At 35.0% G+C, this 22,651-nt stretch overlaps 1 protein-coding gene across 4 annotated transcripts in view; it reads left to right on the plus strand.

Annotated features, from left to right (window-relative positions):
- The window catches only part of LOC306883163 (protein phosphatase 3 catalytic subunit alpha-like), a 50,804-nt gene extending 28,787 nt beyond the window's left edge, over window positions 1–22,017 (plus strand). For 2 of the 4 annotated variants that reach the window (XM_079438283.1, XM_079438284.1), the window contains exons 3-13: window positions 3,766–3,890; window positions 4,018–4,129; window positions 5,646–5,791; window positions 7,107–7,246; window positions 9,154–9,231; window positions 9,889–9,983; window positions 10,755–10,880; window positions 11,289–11,366; window positions 11,690–11,774; window positions 12,714–12,811; window positions 20,264–22,017. In XM_079438283.1, the coding sequence (XP_079294409.1) occupies window positions 3,766–3,890; window positions 4,018–4,129; window positions 5,646–5,791; window positions 7,107–7,246; window positions 9,154–9,231; window positions 9,889–9,983; window positions 10,755–10,880; window positions 11,289–11,366; window positions 11,690–11,774; window positions 12,714–12,811; window positions 20,264–20,442 (1,262 nt within the window). In that variant the 3' untranslated portion in view covers window positions 20,443–22,017. Of the gene's footprint in view, window positions 1–3,765; window positions 3,891–4,017; window positions 4,130–5,645; window positions 5,792–7,106; window positions 7,247–9,153; window positions 9,232–9,888; window positions 9,984–10,754; window positions 10,881–11,288; window positions 11,367–11,689; window positions 11,775–12,713; window positions 12,812–13,158; window positions 13,207–20,263 lie in introns of all 4 variants that reach the window. The other 2 variants (XM_079438281.1, XM_079438282.1) reach the window with 2 other exon arrangements.
- The last annotated feature ends 634 nt before the right edge of the window (window positions 22,018–22,651 follow it).

A 22,651-nucleotide genomic window follows, 5' to 3' on the forward strand; every position in this document is an offset into this window, starting at 1 on the left:
ACTATGAATATAAAATATATCTCTAGAGACTAACAACAGGGAGTTTAAGATATGCATGTGCATGTATTTATGCAATTACACTGCATACTAATGAATTTTATAAAAGGAAAATATTACCTCTCTCACCCTAATAAAGTAGAATACTTTTGGAAAAAAAAAACAGGCTGAGAAGACATTAGAGAATAAATGACATCGTTAGGAGAGGTCAGATAATGAACTGCACCTTGTGAACTTAATTTCCCATGAGTCCAAGCGTCGTTCAGCACAGGCAGTGGGTCTGACGCAGGACGAAGACATTGCTCCTCAGCTATGAAAATGCCATCATTTAGCAGTCAGAGAAGCTGAACACGAGCACCTTTCACACCTGAGACCGGACCTCTCCCTCTCTCCCAGCATGCATTTCTGAACCCTCATCAGCTGGTGGCCTGGTGAATTTCACACACAGGAGTCATTAAACATTAATGGCTCACTGGATAACTGATTTAATTCCCTGGAACCCATTACAGAGAGAGATGGTTAGCTTTGTGTGCTTTCAGTCATTCAGACCTCGTGGCCTTTAACCCTTTGACCTCCCATTGGGCACACACACACTCACATGTGAATAGCTCCAATTAGACGACTTCATTAGATGTAAAACAACACTCACCTTCTCTTCAGTCTCTTTCTCTTTTTCTCAGATACACACATTTCAGTCAGGATGGTGATCAGCTTTTTCATTCTCATCTTAATTATGTTTATTGGAGGGTTTCAAACTGATTTCAGCTATTACTATTGGATTTTATCATCATAGCCAGAGACAAGATCTTACAGTGTTAACAAAATAACCATTATTTGTATATCACAGAATAATTGCATTTTGATGTAGATGTACTTACTGTCATGGCCAAAAATATCGGCACCCTTGGTAAATATGATCAAAGAAGGCTGTGAAAATTAATCTGCATTGTTAATCCTTTTGATCTTTTATTTAAAAAAATCACAAAAATATAACCTTTCATTGGATAATAAGAATTTAAAATGGGAGGAAATATCATTATGAAATAAATGTTTTTCTCAAATACACGTTGGACACAATTATTGGCACCCCTAGAAATTCTTATGAGTAAAATATCTCTGAAGTATATTCCCATTCATATTCACAATTTAGAGCACTCCAGGGTGATTATGAACATGAAATTATCCAGCCATGGCTTCCTGTTTCACAGAAATATAAATAGGAGGGAAAACAAAGCCCAAATTCCCTTAATTATCCATCACAATGAGAAAAACCAAAGAATATATTTCTGATGTGTAGCAAAAGATAATTGAGCTTCACAAATTAGTGAAGTGGCTTTAAGAAAAGAGCTAGAGCAGTGAAAATGACCATTTCCACCATCAGGGCAATAATTAAGAATTCCCAATCAATATAAAATGTAATGAAACTGCCTGGAAGAGGATGTGTGTCTATATCGTCCTAATGCATGGTGAGAAGGAGAGTTTGAGTGGCTAAACACTCTCCAAGGACCACAGCTGGATAACTGCAGAACATAGTTGAGTATCGGGGTCAGAAAACCTTGTCAAACAGCACCTTGACAAAAATGGTCAAACAGCACCTACATCACCACGTGTTGTTTGGGAGGGTTTCAAGAAAAATTATCCTAGCTCATCCAAAAACTATCTCCAGCATATTCAGTTATCAGACACAACTGGAACTTCAAATGGGACTGGCTTCTATGGTCAGATGAAACTAAAAAATTAGCTTTTTAGCAGCAAACACTCAAGATGGGTTTGGTGAACACAGGGATAAAAAGTACCCCATGTGTACAATGAAATCTACTGATGTGTTTTTGATGTTGTGGGCCTATATTTCTGCTGAAGGTCCTGGACATCTTGTTTAGACACATGTCATCATGGATTCTATCAAATACCAACAGATAAAAAATCAATAAGTGACTGACTCTGTTAGAAATCTTGTAATGGGCCATGTTTGGATTTTCCAAGCGTACAGTAATCAGAATCAGAATGAGCTTTATTGCCAGGTATGTTTGCACATACAAGAAATTTGTTTTAGTGACAGTAGCTTCAAACACAAACCTAAAAACACAACACAAAAATGGGTCACTGAGCACAAAACCAAGCTTCTGCTGGCCATTCCAGTCCTCTGACCTGAACCCTGTAGAAAATGAGTGAGGTGAACTGAAGAGAAGAAGCACCAACATGGAGTTGGGAATCTAAAGGGTCTGGAGTGATTCTGGATGAAGGAATAGTCTCTGATCTCTTGTCAGGTGTTCTCTAACCTCATCAGGCATTATAGGAGAAAATTTAGAGCTGTTAAACTGGCAAATGGAGGTTTCAAAAAGTATTGAATAAAAGGGTGCCGTTAATTGTGGCCAATGTGTATTAAAGAAAAAAATTTATTTCACAATGATATTTCCCCCCATTTTAAATTATTATTATCCAATGAAAAGTTAGATTTTTGTGCATTTTTTTAAATAAAAGATCAAAAGGATTAACAATGCAGATTAGTTTTCACAGCCTTCTTTGATCATATTTACCAAGGGTGCCGATATTTTTGGCCAGGACTGTATGTACTAAAAATTCCAATTTCTCCACAATTTATGTTTACATATGTTCGTGACAGAAAAAGTAAGCACAAATACTTATTGTGAGACTTTTAACAATAGAAAATTGACTTTCAAGATGACGGCTCACTTTAAACTTTTTGTACATTTAAATTGATTGTCATAGGTTTGTTCAGTAGTTTTGGTTATCATCAATGTTGTAAGCAGAGATATAAAATGGAAGTTTTAATTTACACTGGCCTTTGATTTACACTGACAAATAACTGTATAACAATCATATACCTGTATGTTTAAAATTATTAGACAATTGAATTAATTAATAAATAAATCTAATCCTAAAATAAATAAATAATTTAGAATTGTAAGTTTTCTATGCTAACTGTATACCAATGTTATTTATTTATTTATTTTAAATATGTTTTAAATAATGTTAAATTAATAAATCCTATAATAATCTCTAATCCTAAAATACTTTTTTTTCATTTTTATTAGTTTTATTCTTTCTTTCTTTTAAATAAACTTAAAGTAGGCCGTTTTAATATTCCTTTGATTTTCACTGATAAGTTTATGCCAGGGATGTAACTGTTATATTTGCATTCTGAATTGCTTTTGTTTGTTTGTTTGTTTTTTGTCAAACATTTGTGACCCTGGACCACAAAACCAGTCATGAGGGTAAATTTTTTTTTTAATTGAGATTTATACATTTATGGTTTGTTATGATTGGACAATATTTGGCCGAGATACAATCGGTTGAAAATCTGGAATCTGAGGGTGCAAACAAATCGAAATATGGAGAAAATCGCCTTTAAAGTTGTCCAAATGAAGTTCTTAGCGATGCATATTACTAATCAAAAATTAAGTTTTGATATATTTACAGTAGAAAATTGACTAAATATCTTCATGGAACATGATCTTTACTTAATGTCCTAATGATTTTTGGCATAAAAGAAAAATCAATAATTTTGACCCACACAATGTATTTTTGGCTATTGCTACAAATATACTCCAGCGACTTAAAACTGGTTTTGTGGGTCACATTTGGGTTACATCAGAGTTTATTTAATGAAAACTGAACAACAGTTAAGAGGTCTCAATCTCTTCAAACGTCTCAAACTGTCATTCTGCTAAATTCTTGCTTTTATTACTCTTTTGCAAGCACCATTGTTTCCTTCAGCCATTGCCAATCTTTTTTGTGTTGTTGCAGTGTGCGGGGATATTCACGGGCAGTTCTTCGACCTGATGAAGTTATTTGAGGTTGGCGGGTCTCCTGCGACAACGAGGTACCTGTTTCTAGGGGACTATGTGGACCGGGGGTACTTCAGTATTGAGGTGAGTATGTCCTAAGGTTCTGTTCTACCCTGCTTAGGGACCCTAGATTGTAGTACACACCACCTTTGCCTAAATATCTTGATGTGGTCTGTGAAAGCATCTTTCTTATCTATATTCTGTCCTTCAGTGTGTCCTTTACCTCTGGTCACTGAAAAGCCTCTACCCAAAGACGCTGTTTCTGCTGCGAGGAAACCATGAATGTAGACATTTGACTGAATATTTCACTTTCAAACAAGAATGTGAGTACTGACAAGAGGAAAACTCTGTCTTTTCATTTACGGTGTCTCTACACTTACATTTAAGGTGTGAAACTATACAATTCTCTTAAATGCAACATTTCACCTCTCCTCTCCTCTCCTCTCCTCTGATGGAGGTCTTTTTCTGGAGCGGTCTCTTGCCAGACAGAAAGAGAGATGCAGAGAGAGAAAGAGGGAGTATGATTAGCAGAAAATTAATTTGCCTGTTAATGTTGGGCCCAGGGAGCCTGCTAGTGTGATTTCCCTGATGAAGGGAGTGAGGAGGAGTGGGTGCCCTCCTTTACCATCTGCTGACTGACATAACACACACGCACACACACACACACACACACACATTAATATGCTCAAACTTATATACAAATGTTTACTGTGCTTTCTAAATTGGGACACAACAACATACACCTAAAATGAGTTTAAAATAAAATGAAATACTAAATACTACTGCTACTACTAATAAACTAAATTATTTTAAATAATCATTCGAAAATTTAAAAAAGAGAAGTCATTATTCAATAATAATCTTTCTCTCTACATGAAGTCTGAAGTGTCATTAGTATGATATAAAATAAAAAATTATGAATATTAAAAATAATAATTTTAATTAGATCCAGCTGAATGAATGATTAAATATATATTAGAAAATATGTGTAAATATGTACAGATATAACCATCTTTAAATAAATTTTATAAATATAAGAAAATGTATTATATATTTAAATAATTTAAAATTTTAATGAGCTCCATGGTAATTTAAGTAATTAAATATATAATAAAAATACATAAAATAAAAGTAGTAGTAGTAATGGAAGTGTTTTTATGTGTATATTTAAGATAAACATTTTAATAAATTGGTAAATTATAACTAATAACTTTTTGTATTTAGAATAAAACAAAGCAGCACTGTTTACATTTTTACATTTATTTTTTATTTTAAGGGTAATTTGTCAACTAATTTGCCTCCAGAGTATGACTATATTAAACATTCACTCATTGTGACGTACATTTGAGAAGGTCGTCACATTCAGTATAGATTCTTGGCACAGAGAACATTTGTATTATTATATTACTACACTACAACATTGTAGAATTTTGACATATTGATTGATCCAACTTCATTAGTGAGACAGTATTTGTGTGTGATTAGAGGAAAGATGGAGGGAGAGATGGAGAGATAATGCAGAGTGATGCAGTGATGTGGCTGAACAGATTGGTAGATTTGGAGCAGTGGGATTGACACAGCACAGACTGTCTCACACACACCTCTGGTTTAGTGTCCTCTGAAAGTGTAAATGAATGCAGGAGCTTAATGTACTAATTAGTATCATACTGAGAAAATAAACCCTTCAGAAGGAGCACGCTTCATTTCTGAGCTCTGGAGTAACATTACTTCTCATCTGTTTGTCTCCTGCGCTCTCTTTGTTTGTCTCTCACTCTCTGTGTCTCGGGTGAAATCATATGCTCCGTGCAGGTGCGTGATCTCAGTCCCTCTTTCTTTCAGGTAAAATCAAATACTCGGAGCAGGTGTACGACGCGTGCATGGATGCGTTCGATTGTCTGCCTCTGGCTGCTCTGATGAATCAGCAGTTTTTGTGTGTTCATGGCGGCCTGTCTCCAGAGATACACACATTAGATGACATTAAGAGGGTGAGGAGGAATGTATGTGTGTGTACAGTATATATATATATATATATATACTGTACACACACGCACACACACACACACACACACATATACATATATATATATATATTCATATATATATATATATATATATATATATATATATACAATCCTCATTCTACCGTTCAAAAGTGTGGGTCTGCATTTAATTGACAAAAAGTGACTTTTTGACTACATTTTCACAAACTGTTTTTCTTTCAAATAAATGCTTGTTCTTTTGAACTTTCTGCTCAAAGAATAAAAAATGTGTCATGGTTTTCACAAAAATATTAAGCAGCATGACTGTTTTCAACAAAAATAAGAAATGTTTCTTTAGCAGCAAATCAGCATATTAGAATTATTGCTGAAGGACACTAAATCTTCATGTGACACTGAAGACTGTAATGAGTAATGATGCTGAAAACTCAGCTTTGCATCACAGGAATAAATTACATTTTAAAATATAATGCAAAATAAAACAGCTATTTTAAATTGTAATATTATTTATCAGTATTACAGTTTTTACTGTATTTTTGATCATACAAATGCAGCCTTGGTGGGGATAAGAGGATAAACCACTAAAAATCTTACCCACTCCAAACTATTGAACGGTAAATCCAGTTCCTGTTCCCCAGAAATTCCTTATCAAGCAGTCCTAGATTATTTAAAATGTTTTATGTTTTAAGACTGAGCTCTAACAACAGACGCTTGACGGATCTGCTGTAAATCTCCCATTATGCTTCTGGTGTGTTTTCTTTAGCAATGAACAGGCTGTGCACAAACACAGCACACCACACTGTTTTTTAAAATTATTATTCTTGTCTTCTTTACTTCATACAACAAAGTACATTTTTATTTTCAATGTAGAAAAAAAAACAAATTAATGCAAAATTAATTTAAAAATTAACAATATTAACAAATGAAAACAATAGTGTGATATGGTTAAATATTAAAGAATGTTGTTCATTTATTAGTATTATTAGCATATTTAATAATATTTAATTTGAGTGATGTTGACACTGAGCAGACGACTCACTGTATTTATATATTTATGTATATACTTAAGATAAACATTTTAATATTTTAATTGGTAAATTAGAACTAATACTGAGCCACTTTTTTGCATTTAGAATTAAATAAAGCAACGTTGTTTACATTTATTTTAAGACATTTTTAAAAAAGATTTGTGGGGAAATTTGTCAACTAATTCAGTATCAATATCACATTCAGTATCAATTCTTGACACAGAGCACATTTGTATACTACTAGACAACTCACTGTCTCTCTGTTTGTCTCTCAGCTGGACAGGTTCAAGGAACCGCCAGCGTTTGGCCCCATGTGTGATCTGCTCTGGTCCGACCCGCTGGAGGATTTCGGCAATGAAAAGAGTCAAGATTACTTCGGCCACAACAGTGTCCGTGGATGCTCCTACTTCTACAGGTAAACCACACAGCCTCCTTCAGTATCTCAGTGATTTCTCCTAGACAGCAAATTGAGACTCTCCTGCTCCTCAGAAAATCCCTCAGTAACTCAACAATGAAATCTCAACAATGACTCGACGATCCACATTTATTTTATAACGCTACAATAATACAGTAAGATTATTTTATAATCTTACTGTATGTCAACAATTGTGTCATTTATGTATCTTTATATTACCTCTAGGGAATTTTAGGAGAGCCATCTTAAATGTTAAGTCTTCTGCGCTATGAACGAGCAACCACTGAGCAAACCGATGTTCCTCAGGGACCGTTTGTACAGTGAAATAAAGGTGCAGATGAAAGTCCAGCGCCTGAAGTGCTGCACGAGTTTAATTGGAATTGTAAAGCTGTCCAAACAGTGACCAGCCTCAGCACAACACAGAATCCCCACAATCCCATGGGAATCTGCGCTCTGCCGTTACCATGACAACTGGCTACTACTGCCAGATCCGCTGAGATATGAATATACAGAGATATGGTGAGAACCTGAGAGAAAGAGAGAAATGATGGAGCAGAAAAGGAAGAGAAGAGGGCCAAGCAATTAATCGAAATGAAACTGAAATCGTGATATGGCTTAGTGCGATTATCAAATCACGAAGGCTTCTATTTAATTAAATAAATAGTGAAGCATTTTGTAATGAGAAGCATTTTTAAACCTGTAGCCAACAAAGGAGAAGCAGGTTTCCACCAAATGAATGTACGATGGCTTAACATTTGAAAATAACAACATTTAGACATAAATATTAGTCTATTATATAATATTATATATATATATGTATATAATATTATTACATATAAGATTATTATTTTTCTGTTATACTGTAAAATAAAATAGTAATTATGTAGAATGTATGTATTTCTTATTTTGTTTATTTTCATTTAATAATAATAAAAATAATTAAATAACAATAATATAAAAATAAATACTTTACTATTATAATATTTAAAATAAAATAGTATATAATAATAATTATTATTATTATTATTTTATAGTCACTGATATGATTTTTTGGGGTGAAATTACAAGGAATCACTGCAAACCTGCAGCAAGCAAGCAAATAAAAAATAGATAGCATTTTTACTTTTTTTTTTATTATTACTTTTAGATTCAGATTTACTGGAAAATATATATATAGAGAGAGAGATCGAGAGAAAGAGAAGGGATACCACTGCTAACATTGTACAGCCTGTGAATGAGAGCCTCGGGTGTGAACGTTTTTACCCACAATCCTCACTGTTTTCACTTCTTATGAAACCTTCTGAAATCAATGAAACACAGTGAATGATCCCTGTGTCTGTGTACTCTTTAGGTCTGTTACTTTCAAAATACCAGTAAGAAAAAGAAAATAATAGACTGCTAAGTTAAACTAACAAATAACATGCAGGACTATTCTTCAACATGCAATCATACACCACCGAGTCTGAGTGCTCATCTCTTTACTAGTATCACATTTAGACCCTTCAGATATTTTGAGCCGAAAATGATGGTGATTTTTTCACTGTAAGCTGCACATTTACATCACTGCTACCTACTGGTGGCTGATAGCGGTAAGACAATAATAAACACGCTATCATAAAGATCAGAAGGCTGTGTGTAATCAAATGAAACCTAATGAACTGGCAATGAGGTTTCAACAGATATACTAGATCTAAATCACAAGTGCTAACTGGACTATTAGCAATGACACACTAACATCCTGTAGGAGAAAACAACAGTCTATTGTGGTTTTAGCTGCTTTTAGATGCTCTCTCAGCCTGGCTAAGTATGCATTTAGCTTGTTTTAGTCAAATGAGTTGTGTTATCAGTGAAGGACTATAAATAGTGTTTATCAAGCCTCGCTAATGTCTGTTTTATCATTTTTACAGCTATCCTGCGGTGTGTGAGTTTTTACAGACCAACAACTTACTGTCTGTCATCAGGGCACATGAGGCACAGGACGCAGGGTAAGAAACCAACACCAACATCACCTTTGACCTCTTGTATCTTTCTGTATAGCTGCTTTTCTTTCCTTCCTCACCTCCTACAGATGTAGAAACGTCATGAAACACCCACAAAAAAGTATGTGTACGTGTATATTGACAGGCTGGTGGAGTTTGTGTTGATAGACGATCAAATACAGCAGACAGACAGACGCAGAGAGCAATTGATTCTCCATAATCCACATGCATTACAGTACAGTAGTGTTTATTGATCTGAAATGCCACAAATGCACAAACATTCACCTATTCACCTCGGTCCAGGCCCACTTATCTGTCAGAGTAGCTTTAAATGTGCAAAGACACTCTACAATAGTGAACTATACCTTACAGTCAACTAAACAACAGTAAAAGTAATGCATAAACAATATTCAGTACAACAGGTGACAACAACAACAGACAGCTTGTTAGTACATTCATTTTACACAGCATTTAAAGCATTTTATGTTCATAATTTTGCTGTATCGCACGCCTTTGCACATTTAAGGCCAAGTTGTTTTAAAATAAACAGTGAATTAAGGCTTCCGAACAATAATTTATTATGATCTGAGACTATGCTTTGAGAAACCAAACTTTTTGGGGGTTTCCATCTTCCTTCTCTACTTTGTTTTCTTGCTGTCTCAGTTACCGTATGTACAGGAAGAGTCAGACTACAGGTTTCCCTTCTCTCATCACCATCTTCTCTGCTCCAAACTACCTGGACGTTTACAACAACAAAGGTCTGAATTCAAGTTTTCTCTCGGCCACATGGTTACATGCCAACACATGTGGTTCATTATGTAGGAGCAGGTGAATCTCAGAATGAAACGAATTGTATCTTGAAGAAAACAAAATTACAGCGTTATTCTTGTAATGATATAATTTTTTTATGATTTTTTTATATGATTTTAATGTGACACTTAAACTCTAGTGTAGATCAGCATTAATTTAATTTAGTACAAAGTTATACAACAAATATAGACAACAAACAGTATTTTATACATTTTATATTTTTCATTAAATTTAAAAATGAAATTATTAATATAATACAAATAATTAGGAATTATATATATATATATATATATATATATATAATAGAAAAAAATTATTTAATAATATATAGTTATTTATTAATTACAATCATTATCATTTACACACATATATTCATATACTGTATATCAACTTCCTGATTGTCCTGAAAAGGCTTAAGTTTCTATGTGTAAAATATTTTTTCTTATCTTTTTCTGAAATATGAAATGTAACCCAGGCATGTTGTTGATAGGTTTCCATGTGTCTCTTCTACAAAACCTGTTTTGTAAGATATATAAATACTGACGTATGTCAGAGGCCATTGTATGTAATGCAAAGTTGCAAGTCTTTGTGTTTTTGTTGTGTGTCAATCATGTGCAAAAAAAGTAAGTTACAGATGTTCATTAGAGAAGTAGAGATACTTAACTTATGTAAATATGTTTGTTTTATGTGAATATAACTGCCTTAATGCCTGTCCGCAGCGGCCGTGCTTAAATACGAGAACAACGTTATGAACATACGACAGTTCAACTGCTCGCCACATCCGTACTGGCTGCCCAACTTCATGGATGTCTTCACCTGGTCTCTTCCGTTCGTCGGAGAGAAAGGTGGGAAATTCGAGGAAACATGTTCTTAAACAATGTTGCTAAACAACTTGAGACATTCTCATTCTGCCTGGAGACAGCCAGGGTTTGTGACTGCACAGATTCTTTCAGTTTTCTTTATTCTGGGTGTGTGTGAGGAAAATGGATGTGCTCTTCTGCTGACTTGTTAAAACAAAGCAGCTGGAATAGCTCCATCTATTCTGTCTCAACAAGTCAAATTAGAATGAAGCAAATGAGCCATCCAAAAATATTTCACTTGATAGAGATGGAGATAAAGGATCAAGTTTATCCAGCGTACCAATATAGCTTTTCTTGTTATGGTGTTGTTGTGAATGTATTTGTTCAAAATGATCATAGTTTATGCTAAAATGTTAAAAGATCTTGTCTTTTTTACCTTTGACTCCTGTACAGTGACAGAAATGTTGGTGAATGTCCTCAGTATCTGCTCTGATGATGAGCTTATGAATGATGGAGATGAGATCTTTGATGGTGAGGACTGCACATTGTACCTCTAAGGTTTTCTAAAATGCACAGGACTAGATCATTTAAATTATTACACCTATAGTTTTTAAAGTCAAATACAACAATATGACAACTAAAATAAACATTTTGCTTATTTTTGGCATTCTCTAACAACTTAAATTGTTTAGCAACTGAACAATGAACAATTATGTACTGTAGCTTTAAAAATAAGAATTAGACATCCCAGATCCATAGAGAAACATTGCTTCATTTTAAAATCTTTTTATGCAGAATATTCAGCTTCAGTATGTTGTTTATGAAATCTAAATTTGTTTCCTGGTTCCCCTTAGCTAATGCTGCAGCCGCCCGTAAAGAGGTCATCAGAAACAAGATCCGTGCCATCGGCAAAATGGCCAAAATGTTCTCAGTCCTGCGGTGAGTCTTGGAGGGGTTGGGAACACATGTTTGTGGTTTAGGTGTGTAGGACAAATATATATATAAATATATATATATATATATATATATATATATATATTTAATATATATACAGCAATATGTGTGTGTTTGTGCGGTGTGAGACAGTGTTGTCATTGCAACCATTAAAATAATTTTCATTAATTGGAAAAAAACTTTTTAAATGAAAAACTGATGAAAAACAAATGACGATTAGAAATGATGCCTTGGCTACCAATTGAAATACGCTATATGGACAAAATTATTGGGACATCCCCTTCTAATGAACAGGTTTGAATACTTTTTAAATCATGGGTTAAAGCCACTTTTAACCTTGGTTAACACTGACTTTAATCACATGTCTAATGCAGTGCCAAAGGTGACCGATCACAAACTAAACAATACTTACATCATTAAATATTCATGTGTTGATTTGCAAAAACATCCATGTGTTGTATTATTGTAGTACGTTTGAGAAGACACATTTCCACAAATGGACAAGCAGTTGCATGCTGAGCTTGTCCAATTAATGTCATTAACTTCATAATTATGCAATTAAGAATATTAAATAACCAATGGTTAACAGTTATTTAGTATTATTTATATAATATTACAGTGTTTATTAATATTTTGAATAATTTTTACATTGTCAGTGTTCATTTTATTCATTTTTTAGTTTTAATTATTTCAATTTAGCTTTCATTTACTTTTATTTCAGTTTTAGTTTTAGCAGTTTTAATACTTATTTCATTTCAATTCAGTTCATTTTCAGGTTTTTCATCTGATATGGATTTTTTTATTTATTTCAGCTTTATTTCAGTTAACAAAATAGATTTTTACAAGACAAGTGTGACAAGCGCATTGTTGAGTTTGTGTGGTGTATATGAGTGTTTAATCACAGATGTGTGGTTGTTTCGACAGAGAGGAGAGTGAGAATGTGTTAACCCTGAAAGGTCTGACCCCCACCGGCATGCTGCCGAGCGGCGTACTGTCTGGAGGAAAACAGACCTTGCAGAGCGGTGAGTTACAAAAGCAAACATCGCTTACTCTCTCTCCCATCACAGCCTCTTTTCTCTCTCAAGGTCACTAAGACAATGACTTACAAACTCATGGACATGTTTGCTAACCCCTCTCTTTTAGTCAAACATTTTCGTTCATTCTCTTCGCTAATTAAACCATCAGAAATGTGCACAAACATACAGGGACACTAACCGGCTAACGCTAACTGCTAACTGTCCGGGGCAGCTACTTGGCAGCTAATGCTGGGGGACTATGCTGCGTGCATGACTGTCACAATAAACTCCCCCATCCATCCTCCCTCTCTCCCTCTCTCCTTCTCTCCGTCTGTCTTTCTGTGCCTCCTCAGCTACCATCGAGGCCATTGAAGCCGTGGAGACGGTTGAGGATGGAGAAGGTAAACTGGCCGGCCTCTATCTCTCTGTGCTGCTCAGAGGTTTCATAGCGACCACCGTAACACGCTAGCTTGCTAGACAGCGCAGCCTAGCTAACTGAGCGTGTGGGGTGCTATGACTGGTCAGGGATTGTGTATTTCTCACAGACACACATACACATTTATCTAAAATATGTAAATGGGAACATACACTATTTAAAAGTTTGGGGTCAGTAAAATATTTTTTTAAAGAAATGAATACATTTATTCAGCGAGGATCCATTAAACTGATAAAAAATTTCAATAAAAACATTTATGTTACAGAAGATTTCTATTTCAAATAAATACTGTTCGTTTGAACTTTATATTCATCAAAGAATCCTGAAAAATAAATATATCATGGTTTCCACAAAAATATGAAGCTGCACAACTGTTTTCAACATTGATAATAATCAGAAATGTTTTTTGAGCAGCAAATCAGCATATTGGAATGATTTCTGAAGGATCATGTGACACCAAAGACTGGAGTAATGATGCTGAAAATTCAGCTTTGCATCACAGGAATAAATTACATTTTAAAACTAATTCAAATAGAAAACACTTATTTTAAATTGTAATAATATTTTACACTTTTTACTGTATTTTTAACCAAATAATTTTAGCCTTGGTGAGATTTCTTTCAAAAACATTAACCATACACTTGTATAGTTTTTAAGCTACATTTAATTACAAAGACTACAGACTAATGAAAAGAAAATGTTAATTTCTAGATTTAAAAAAAAAATGCTTTATTTAATAATATTAATTTTATATTTAATTAATTTATTTAGTCATTAATTTATTTATTTTTTACCTTTGAGGACATTCCTAATGGAGGTTTTATCAGATTTTGTTGATATCTTAGAACAGTTTTCAAACATGATTAGGTTTCTCTGAGGTAAATTTGATTCACAGACTTACGTTTTCTCCATTTTACTCTGGTCTAGTTTTTGTAACACAATCTCTGTTAAAGGGGTCATATGATGCTTTTTTAAAGATCATTATTTTGTGTATTTGGTGTAACAGTATATGTTGACATGCTTTAATTATCAACAAAACACATTATTTTTCAAAAACTGTACATTATTGTAGGTCCTCTATGCCCAGCCTCTCTCAAACGCTTCGTTTTCTACAAAGTCCCTCCTTCCGACAAGCGCAGTCTGCTCTGATTGGCCAACTGGCATAGTGCATTGTGATTGGCCGAACACCACAAGCCGCGTCGGAAATATAAGGCCCCTTTCCATAATCGCGAGCTTTACACTCCTCTGTGATGTGACTCTGTGTGTGTGTCTCTCTCTCTCTCACACATACACACACACACACACAAGCCATGGATGTGTGACCATGTCTCCCTCTCTCACACACGCGAGCACACACACACGACGAAACAGTCAATAGCAAATACTTAAACTAATAACAAAACATACTTACAGTCGCTGATTCAGAAGTGCCAGATTGTCATAGCAAAGTAGAATTACCTTCTCTCCTAGGTTCTCGAAACGGTCGTCCATGAAATGCGTTGCTGTTCTGTTGCATCTACTTTCGGAAGGCCAAATAAAGTGCTTTTGCTTTCGCCTAGAAACACACAGCATCTCCCTGACATGGCTGCTTCAACACTACTGCGGTTACTGAAACCACGCCTTACGCAAATATTTCCACATCGTGACATAGACATGTGGGGGCGTGTTTGAATGAGCCGTTTTAGGGGGGCATGGCAGAGTCTTAACTTTGATAAAGAATATCTCTTTGGTTTTGAGACTTTAGTCTTTGCAACTTCAGGGGTCTTATCTATGCACAATCAGCTTGTAACACTCCAAAGAGAAAGAAAAACTTGAAATCGCATCATATGATCCCTTTAAAAGTTATGGCTAAATTGCCTACCATTTTTCAACGAATAAATCCAGATAGGTGTATGTAGCATCAGGTTTGATTATCATTTTAAGGAATTCCTTCCCATAATAATATACATAATGTCATAATCATATCCCCGCTAAAAGAAACCAGACTAAATGGTTTTTCTTATCTCTCTTGCTGCACAAGCTGGTCTGGTTTTCTAGTTTTAGAGGGGTTTGAGGCACTTGAGAGGCTGGGAGAACAGCTAGACCTGCACAAACAGTTTAAGCTGCTTTTTCAGCATGGATATTGTATACATCATAAAGCACATCCAGCCAATAGACAATTTAAATTCAGTAAAAACTAGATCTCAATCCTGTTTAAATCGGTATATAAAGTATGTCCTCTGTTGATAATTGTAACTCAGATGTTGTTTAGAAAGCTAGTTTGAATAGTGTTTTATAGAAATACACTGAGACATACATAGACATGTACACACATACATAACCACACAAACACACTTCCTGCTTATGCAAATGCTGGACTCTGCTCTGCTGTTCTCGACTTGTTTTTCCAACGGCACACATTCTTATGTACCTAATCAGCAAGGTTACAGAATGACTCAGCAGACGGCAAGAATCTGGGCCATAGGCAGGTTAGGGCACGCGCCCCTGCCTTTCACTAATGACCCAGTATTCTTACAGCACCCCGCCCCAAACGCTGATCACCCCAGCGCCGCTCCTTGCGTACTCACTCTGGGTTTGGTCTATCATGACCATGTGATCTGCAGGGATCATGTGACCTCCCTATGACAGGGTTTGTTTTTTAGACTCATTCTAAATGGTCTTTGCTTAAGTCTGGTAAACAATGACTTCAAGGTCAATGAGGGTTCTGGATATTAAATGCCATTTAAAATCTCCATGTAGCAAAATTGGCTTTAAATCAATAACATATTACCCTTGTCAGATTGACCTAGAGCTCCAAGGTTGTGAAGCAATGAAATACACTTCTGTAGAAGTGATTTGTACTTAAAAGAAAACAAAAAAATATGTTTAACACCTGACATCCTTTATTGTATTGCATTCATACTCACAATATAATACAAAACAAGTTGAATTAATTTCTGTGTAGATATCAGGAAATGAGAATATTTCTGTAATTGCAATTTTAATACTTACCTCATGAACGATTCTGTTTATTAAACAAAGATAAAAAATAAAATAAATAATAATAAATACTTAATTTCTTAGTGGAAGATGTTAAGTACACAGCAGTGTTATTTTAATATTATTAATATTCTGTTATAATATTTATTAATATTTAAAAAATATATATTTTTACTTTGTGTTTCAATGTAGTTTTTGGTAATTTAGTTTTTTTGGTAATTAGTAATTTAGTGCTTTTGTCATTTTTATACTTTTCTTTCTTTTTTTCATTTTTAGTTTTAATAATTTTAGTACTTCAAATTCAGCTTATTTCAATTAGTTTCAAAGGCAACATTTCTTATTTTCATAATGTGTTTTAAGTTTGAATTTGTCATCTAATGTTTTCTAACTTATTTAAGCTTTATTTGAATGAATGAAAATGATTTTTATTAGTAATAGATTTTTTAGTTAATAACACTGGTGAACTGTCTGTTTTCTTTAAAATAACTCAAACGTTTTAGCATAATTATTCATATCGGAGCAAGTTGGTTAACTTCAAGGTTTATATACTTATGAAAGAATACCTATGGAGAAAATCAGTGGCAAAAATACTTCCAAAACTCTTTTCTCAGCACACAGGGTGAGACAGGAAGAGCTTCAATGTATTTGAAAGCCAAAAACATCTCTGTTGTCTGAGAGCAAACCCAAGAGAGAGTCTCACATCATCTCTGACTGTGGTATAAGGCACTATGTTTCCATCAGAATGGTTCAAAGTACATTACAAATTGACATTACAAAAAACTATTTTGATGCCGGTGAAATGGGTTTGTTTTCTAATGGAAACATTGACTGTGCTGTTGGTCCTTGTGAGGTTTTCCAGTTGAAGTGGGAGTGAAAGTGATAAGATGTAACGTCCATTATCATCGCCACAGCTGTTCCCTTGTACACCACATACAGTGTTGGGGAGTACCTAGTGACATGTAACCGCATTGCATAATTTAATTACAAAATAAATAATCCGGTTACAGTTACTGAGAAAAAAAAAATATTTTCTGTAAAAAGCTAGGATATGTTGAATAATATTCATTTGTTGCTTTGCCTGTTTTTGATCGATTGTTCTGAATTATGAGACACCAGTGTTTCTGGCGATAGGACACAGAATAGGACAAATGCTTATTTGATAGCTGTTTTATTTCCTATTTGGCTTTATTCTTTTAAGAATAACTTGTTTCCAAGGCATTGTTAGATGCCAGTGTTTCCTGTCATTGCTATGCAATGATTTGATTTCAAAAACAGTATCTATTAAACTAATTATTTTTAATATTTCACATCTGTTTTTAACCTCAAACAATCTCAAAGTAAAAATAAGTGCTAAAGTCTAATTTTGTGATGGCTGTGCTTTAAAAAATAAATTATTATAATCTTAATCTAAGTGATGAGGACAGTAATCAGTGTTGAGTTCTACTGTAAGGTTAACATGCCTGGTTTAAATGTCTGAAAATGATTTTAAAATGTAGAATTTTAGAAAAGCATTTAAATGTAATCACCTACATTACTTAAAGTAATTGAAATAGTACACAGTGTATTGCAGTTTAATTTATAATCTGTAACCTATTACATTTCCAAAGTAACCTTCCCAACACTGATGATATATCGTGTGTGACTAGTTGTGAAATATGTGCAGTTGTGAATTTGTGCTTATAATGTGACTATTACATAGCAGAGTGAAACAGTAGAGTGTTTGAAGAGATATCTGTGTATGAGTGAAATTTAAAATCATACTAGATCATATTTCACTCCAATAATCAAAAGAAAAAAATGTGCATAAAGAAAATATTAATGTGTATGCAAAATATTAAAGAAATTAATATTTTTGCAGTATTATTAATATTATTAATATTGAAATATAATGCCCCTGAAATATTCATTACTATAATTTGTCCAATATTGTAAACTTATGAATTTTATTATTTACAAATTCAAAAAATAAATAATTTTGTACAACAAATACGACCCTGGTAAAAAAAAATAAAAAAAAAATTATATATATATATATATATATATATATATATATATATATATATATATATATATATATTTTTTTTTTTTTTTTTTTTTTTTTTTTTTTTACATTACAGTAATCATTTTGTGAGGAAGATGTAAAAGTATATTTTGATTTACATAAATACATGCATTTATTTATTTAAAATAAATAATATACAGTGGGGTTGTATTTGATCCCCTGCTGATATTGTACGTTTGCCCACTGACAAAGAAATGATCAGTCTATAATTTTAATGGTAGGTTTATTTGAACAGTGAGAGACAGAATAACAACAAGAATATCCAGAGAAACGCATTTCAAAAAAGTTATAAATTGATTTGCATTTTAATGAGTCAAATAAGTATTTGATCCTCTATCAATCAGCAAGATTTCTGGCTCCCACCGTCTTTTATACAGGTAAGGAGCTGAGATTAGGAGCACTCTCTTAAAGGTAGTGCTCCTAATCTCAGTTTGTTACCCGTATAAAAGACACCTGTCCACAGAAGCAATCAGTCAATCAGATTCCAAACTCTCCACCATGGCCAAGACCAAAGAGCTGTCCAAGGATGTCAGGGACAAGATTGTAGACCTACACAAGAATGGAATGGGCTGCAAGACCATCGCCAAGCAGCTTGGAGAGAAGGTGACAACAGCTGGTGCGATTATTCGCAAATGGAAGAAACACAAAATAACTGTCAATCTCCCTCGGTCTGGGGCTCCATGCAAGATCTCACCTCGTGGAGTTTCAATGCTGATGAGAACGGTGAGGAATCAGTCCAAAACTACACGGGAGGATCTTGTCAATGATCTCAAGGCAGCTTGGACCATAGACACCAAGAAAACAATTGGTAACACACTACGCCTTGAAGGACTGAAATCCTGCAGCGCCCGCAAGGTCCCCCTGCTCAAGAAAGCACATGTACATGCCCGTCTGAAGTTTGCCAATGATTCAGAGGAGAACTGGGTGAAAGTGTTGTGGTCAGATGAGACCAAAATCCAGCTCTTTGTCATCAACTCAACTCGCCGTGTTTGGAGGAGGAGGAATGCTGCCTATGACCCCAAGAACACCATCCCCACCGTCAAACATGGAGGTGGAAACATTATGCTTTGAGGGGGTTTTTCTGCTAAGGGGACAGGACAACTACACCGCATCAAAGGGACGATGGACGGGGCCATGTTCCGTAAGGGCCAGGGCATTGAAGCCAGCCAGAGCATTGAAAATGGGCCGTGGATGGGTATTACAGCATGACAATGACCCAAAACACACGGCCAAGGCAACAAAGGAGTGGCTCAAGAAGAAGCACATTAAGGTCCTGGAGTGGCCTAGCCAGTCTCCAGACCTCAATCCCATAGAAAATCTGTGGAGGGAGCTGAAGGTCAGCCTCAAATCCTTAAATACTTGGAGAGGATCTGCAAAGAGGAGTGGGACAAAATCCCTCCTGAGATGTGTGCAAATCTGGTGGCCAACTACAAGAAACGTCTGACCTCTGTGAAGGGTTTTGCCACCAAGTACTAAGTCATGTTTTGCGAAAGGGTCAAACACTTATTTCACTTTTATTTAAAATGCAAGTCAATTTATAACTTTTGAAAAGTGTTTTTCTGGATTTCTTTGTTATTCTGTCTCTCACTGTTCAAATAAACCTACCATTAAAATTATAGACTGATCATTTCTTTGTCAGTGGGCAAATGTACAAAATCAGCAGGGGATTGAATAATTTTTCCCCACTGTATATTACTATATAATGTATTTTATTTTTATTTTTTTTCACATACTGCAAAATTGTAAACTCCGAAATATGATTTTGAAGTGAAATATGACCCAGACATGTGTATGTGTGTATCTCTTGATATAGATATATCATCATGTCAAGAGAACACTCTGTGACTCTATCCAATTTGTAGAATAATCCACTCATCTGTCTAACAGTATGTGATCATTTGTGGTATGTCTGCTTGTGTTTAGATTTTGCCCATGCGCAATTGGTGACTGCTCTTCTTTTCTCTCAATTTTTCTCTCGTAGCCATCCGTGGCTTTTCTCCACAGCACAAAATCACCAGTTTCGCGGAGGCGAAGGGTCTGGACCGCATAAACGAGCGCATGCCGCCTCGCCGAGACATGGTCAACAGCATGGGGCTGTCGATGGGCAAGATGAACATGGCCGAATCCAATGGCACGGACGACAACAGCAATATCCAGTGATTCATCTCCTCCTCCTCCTCCCATCCCTCGCTCGCCCCTGCTCCTCCTCCCATAATGCAATTCTCCCCTCTCCTCTCATTTTCACTGCTACCGTCTATGTAGCAGATGGATTATGTGATATATTTAGACAGAATTCCCTACTTGACGTTCAACGGCCTCAACGACTAACACGAGATGGGCCGCGCGAAGATGATCATGCGTGAGAGTTGCATGATGGGATATGTAGTTTATGGATATGGGGCTATGTAATGGAAATACAAACACGGAGTGCATTTCTGGTTCCTTTGTCTGAAGAGATGTTTATTTATGCGTGTTTGCACTTTGCGTGCGTGTCTGGGCGACATGTGATATATAATTACTATATGATGATGATGATGATGATAAGTAGGTTTTCACAAAAGCTTACCTTTTTTTTCTTGGCCTGCTGTGAAATTTAAAACACAAGGCCGACGCACTATTTATTCGAAAGCGTCGGAGCGTACGTTTGCGTTCGTACGTGTGCAAGAAGCTTGTAACCGTTTACTTTCACACTTCTCTTGCAGTTCTATGTTTTGCTACTAGTAATCACTATATCTATGGAATAACTAATATTACACAGAATAACTTCACACAGGTTATCACGATTAATCCACAAATAACAGAGAGGTTTGGAGTCTCCATAACGCCCCACATGCTGTGTGCTCACTGTGTTGGCACGTCGTGCTGCGGTTGCTATGGCAGTCTGACACTTTCCAGCCTCCTCTGGTGCTCCGGAGCTGAGTGGGGGGAAGCGTTCAGTCAGCTGTGTGTGTGTGTGTGTGTGTGTGTGTGTGAATGCGAGAAACAGGGGGGGTGATTTGAGTTGAGGGATTGCGTGGGGCTGTTATGGGTGGTTTCAAACAGGTCCTTGTCCTGTGTTGCCACACTAGACAGAACGGATTTCCAGCCACGCATAATTCATGGGAGTTTATTTTGTATATAAATGGCGTATATTTTTAAGGACCGTTTTGTTATCGCTTATTTTCATGTTATTTTATTTTGTATTCAAGCTATTTATTTATTTATTTATTGTTTGTTGGGTTCTTTTTTGTCTGTTTACATTGCTGTACAGTTAATTAAGCTCCGATGAGATGTTAAACCTTTTGCGTTTCTTTATCAATGTACAGAAGTTATCCAGTAGTGTGAAGGAACATAATTCTGTGAAAAGACATCCGGGCTGCCAAAGCATGACTGCATGGTTATTTCAAATGTAAATCGAATATGGACACACCTTAACGTGTCTCACATTTTTAAGGAGAAGTATATTCTGATCATTATTCTAAACAATATTCTGGTTACTTATGATTATTATTATTATTATTAAGAGTTCTGCTGGTTTATTCCACTTTGCCTCATCCTTGTTTTGGTTGCTTATTGTGCTTTACTTTATGAATAATGAAAATGTTCATGAGTTATTTGTGATTCTATAGCTTGTATTTTTCTCTGGAGCATCATTCTGAGCATCATGATTTCCTGACCTACAGTACGGACAGTGTGAGCATGCCCTATGGGACAAATCTCTTTTTTTACTCTTGAATAAAATATGCATGAACCTTTTGGATTTTTCTGATTTATTCAACTCTCGTTGCCAGCATGTCTCCCAAACAGTAAACTATAATTCAGCATGGAGAGCAGCATCTCATCCATAAACAAAAAATGTTCAACATATGCCGCATTAGTGAGTGAAAATCATGACGATATGACCAGGTCACATTGCAAAGTCACATAAGCGTACAAAAGTCTGTAAGATTTGTTTTTAAAAGATTTTTATGTTCATGCATATGCATTTTTGATCAGACATACAGTCAAAAACAGTAATACTGTGATATATCACAATTTAAAATGAACACGTCCCAGTGTCTCTGTTAAGTTTCATTAGTAGTTAAATTACTTTATGATAACAAGAAATGTCTCAACTGCAGTGGTTGTCAGGTAATTCTAACTTCTTGATTTTGTCTTCTCAAGATGTTGCTGAAAGCAAGAGGGATGGGCTAATATTCATACAGGTCACTAACAGATGGCTCATAATTCTTTAAAAATGTTCTAGCATCACATACCAGAGTCTTGTGATCAACAGATGGCAATTTAGAATGATATTTGATGAACAAAGTGCTTAAACACAAACAAATGGTCATTAATAAAAATAAATAGAACAAAGAATGCAAATATAATGCAACCAAAATTCAATGTG

Source organism: Barbus barbus, assembly GCF_936440315.1.
Source record: "Barbus barbus genome assembly, chromosome: 17".
NCBI lineage: Eukaryota > Metazoa > Chordata > Actinopteri > Cypriniformes > Cyprinidae > Barbus > Barbus barbus.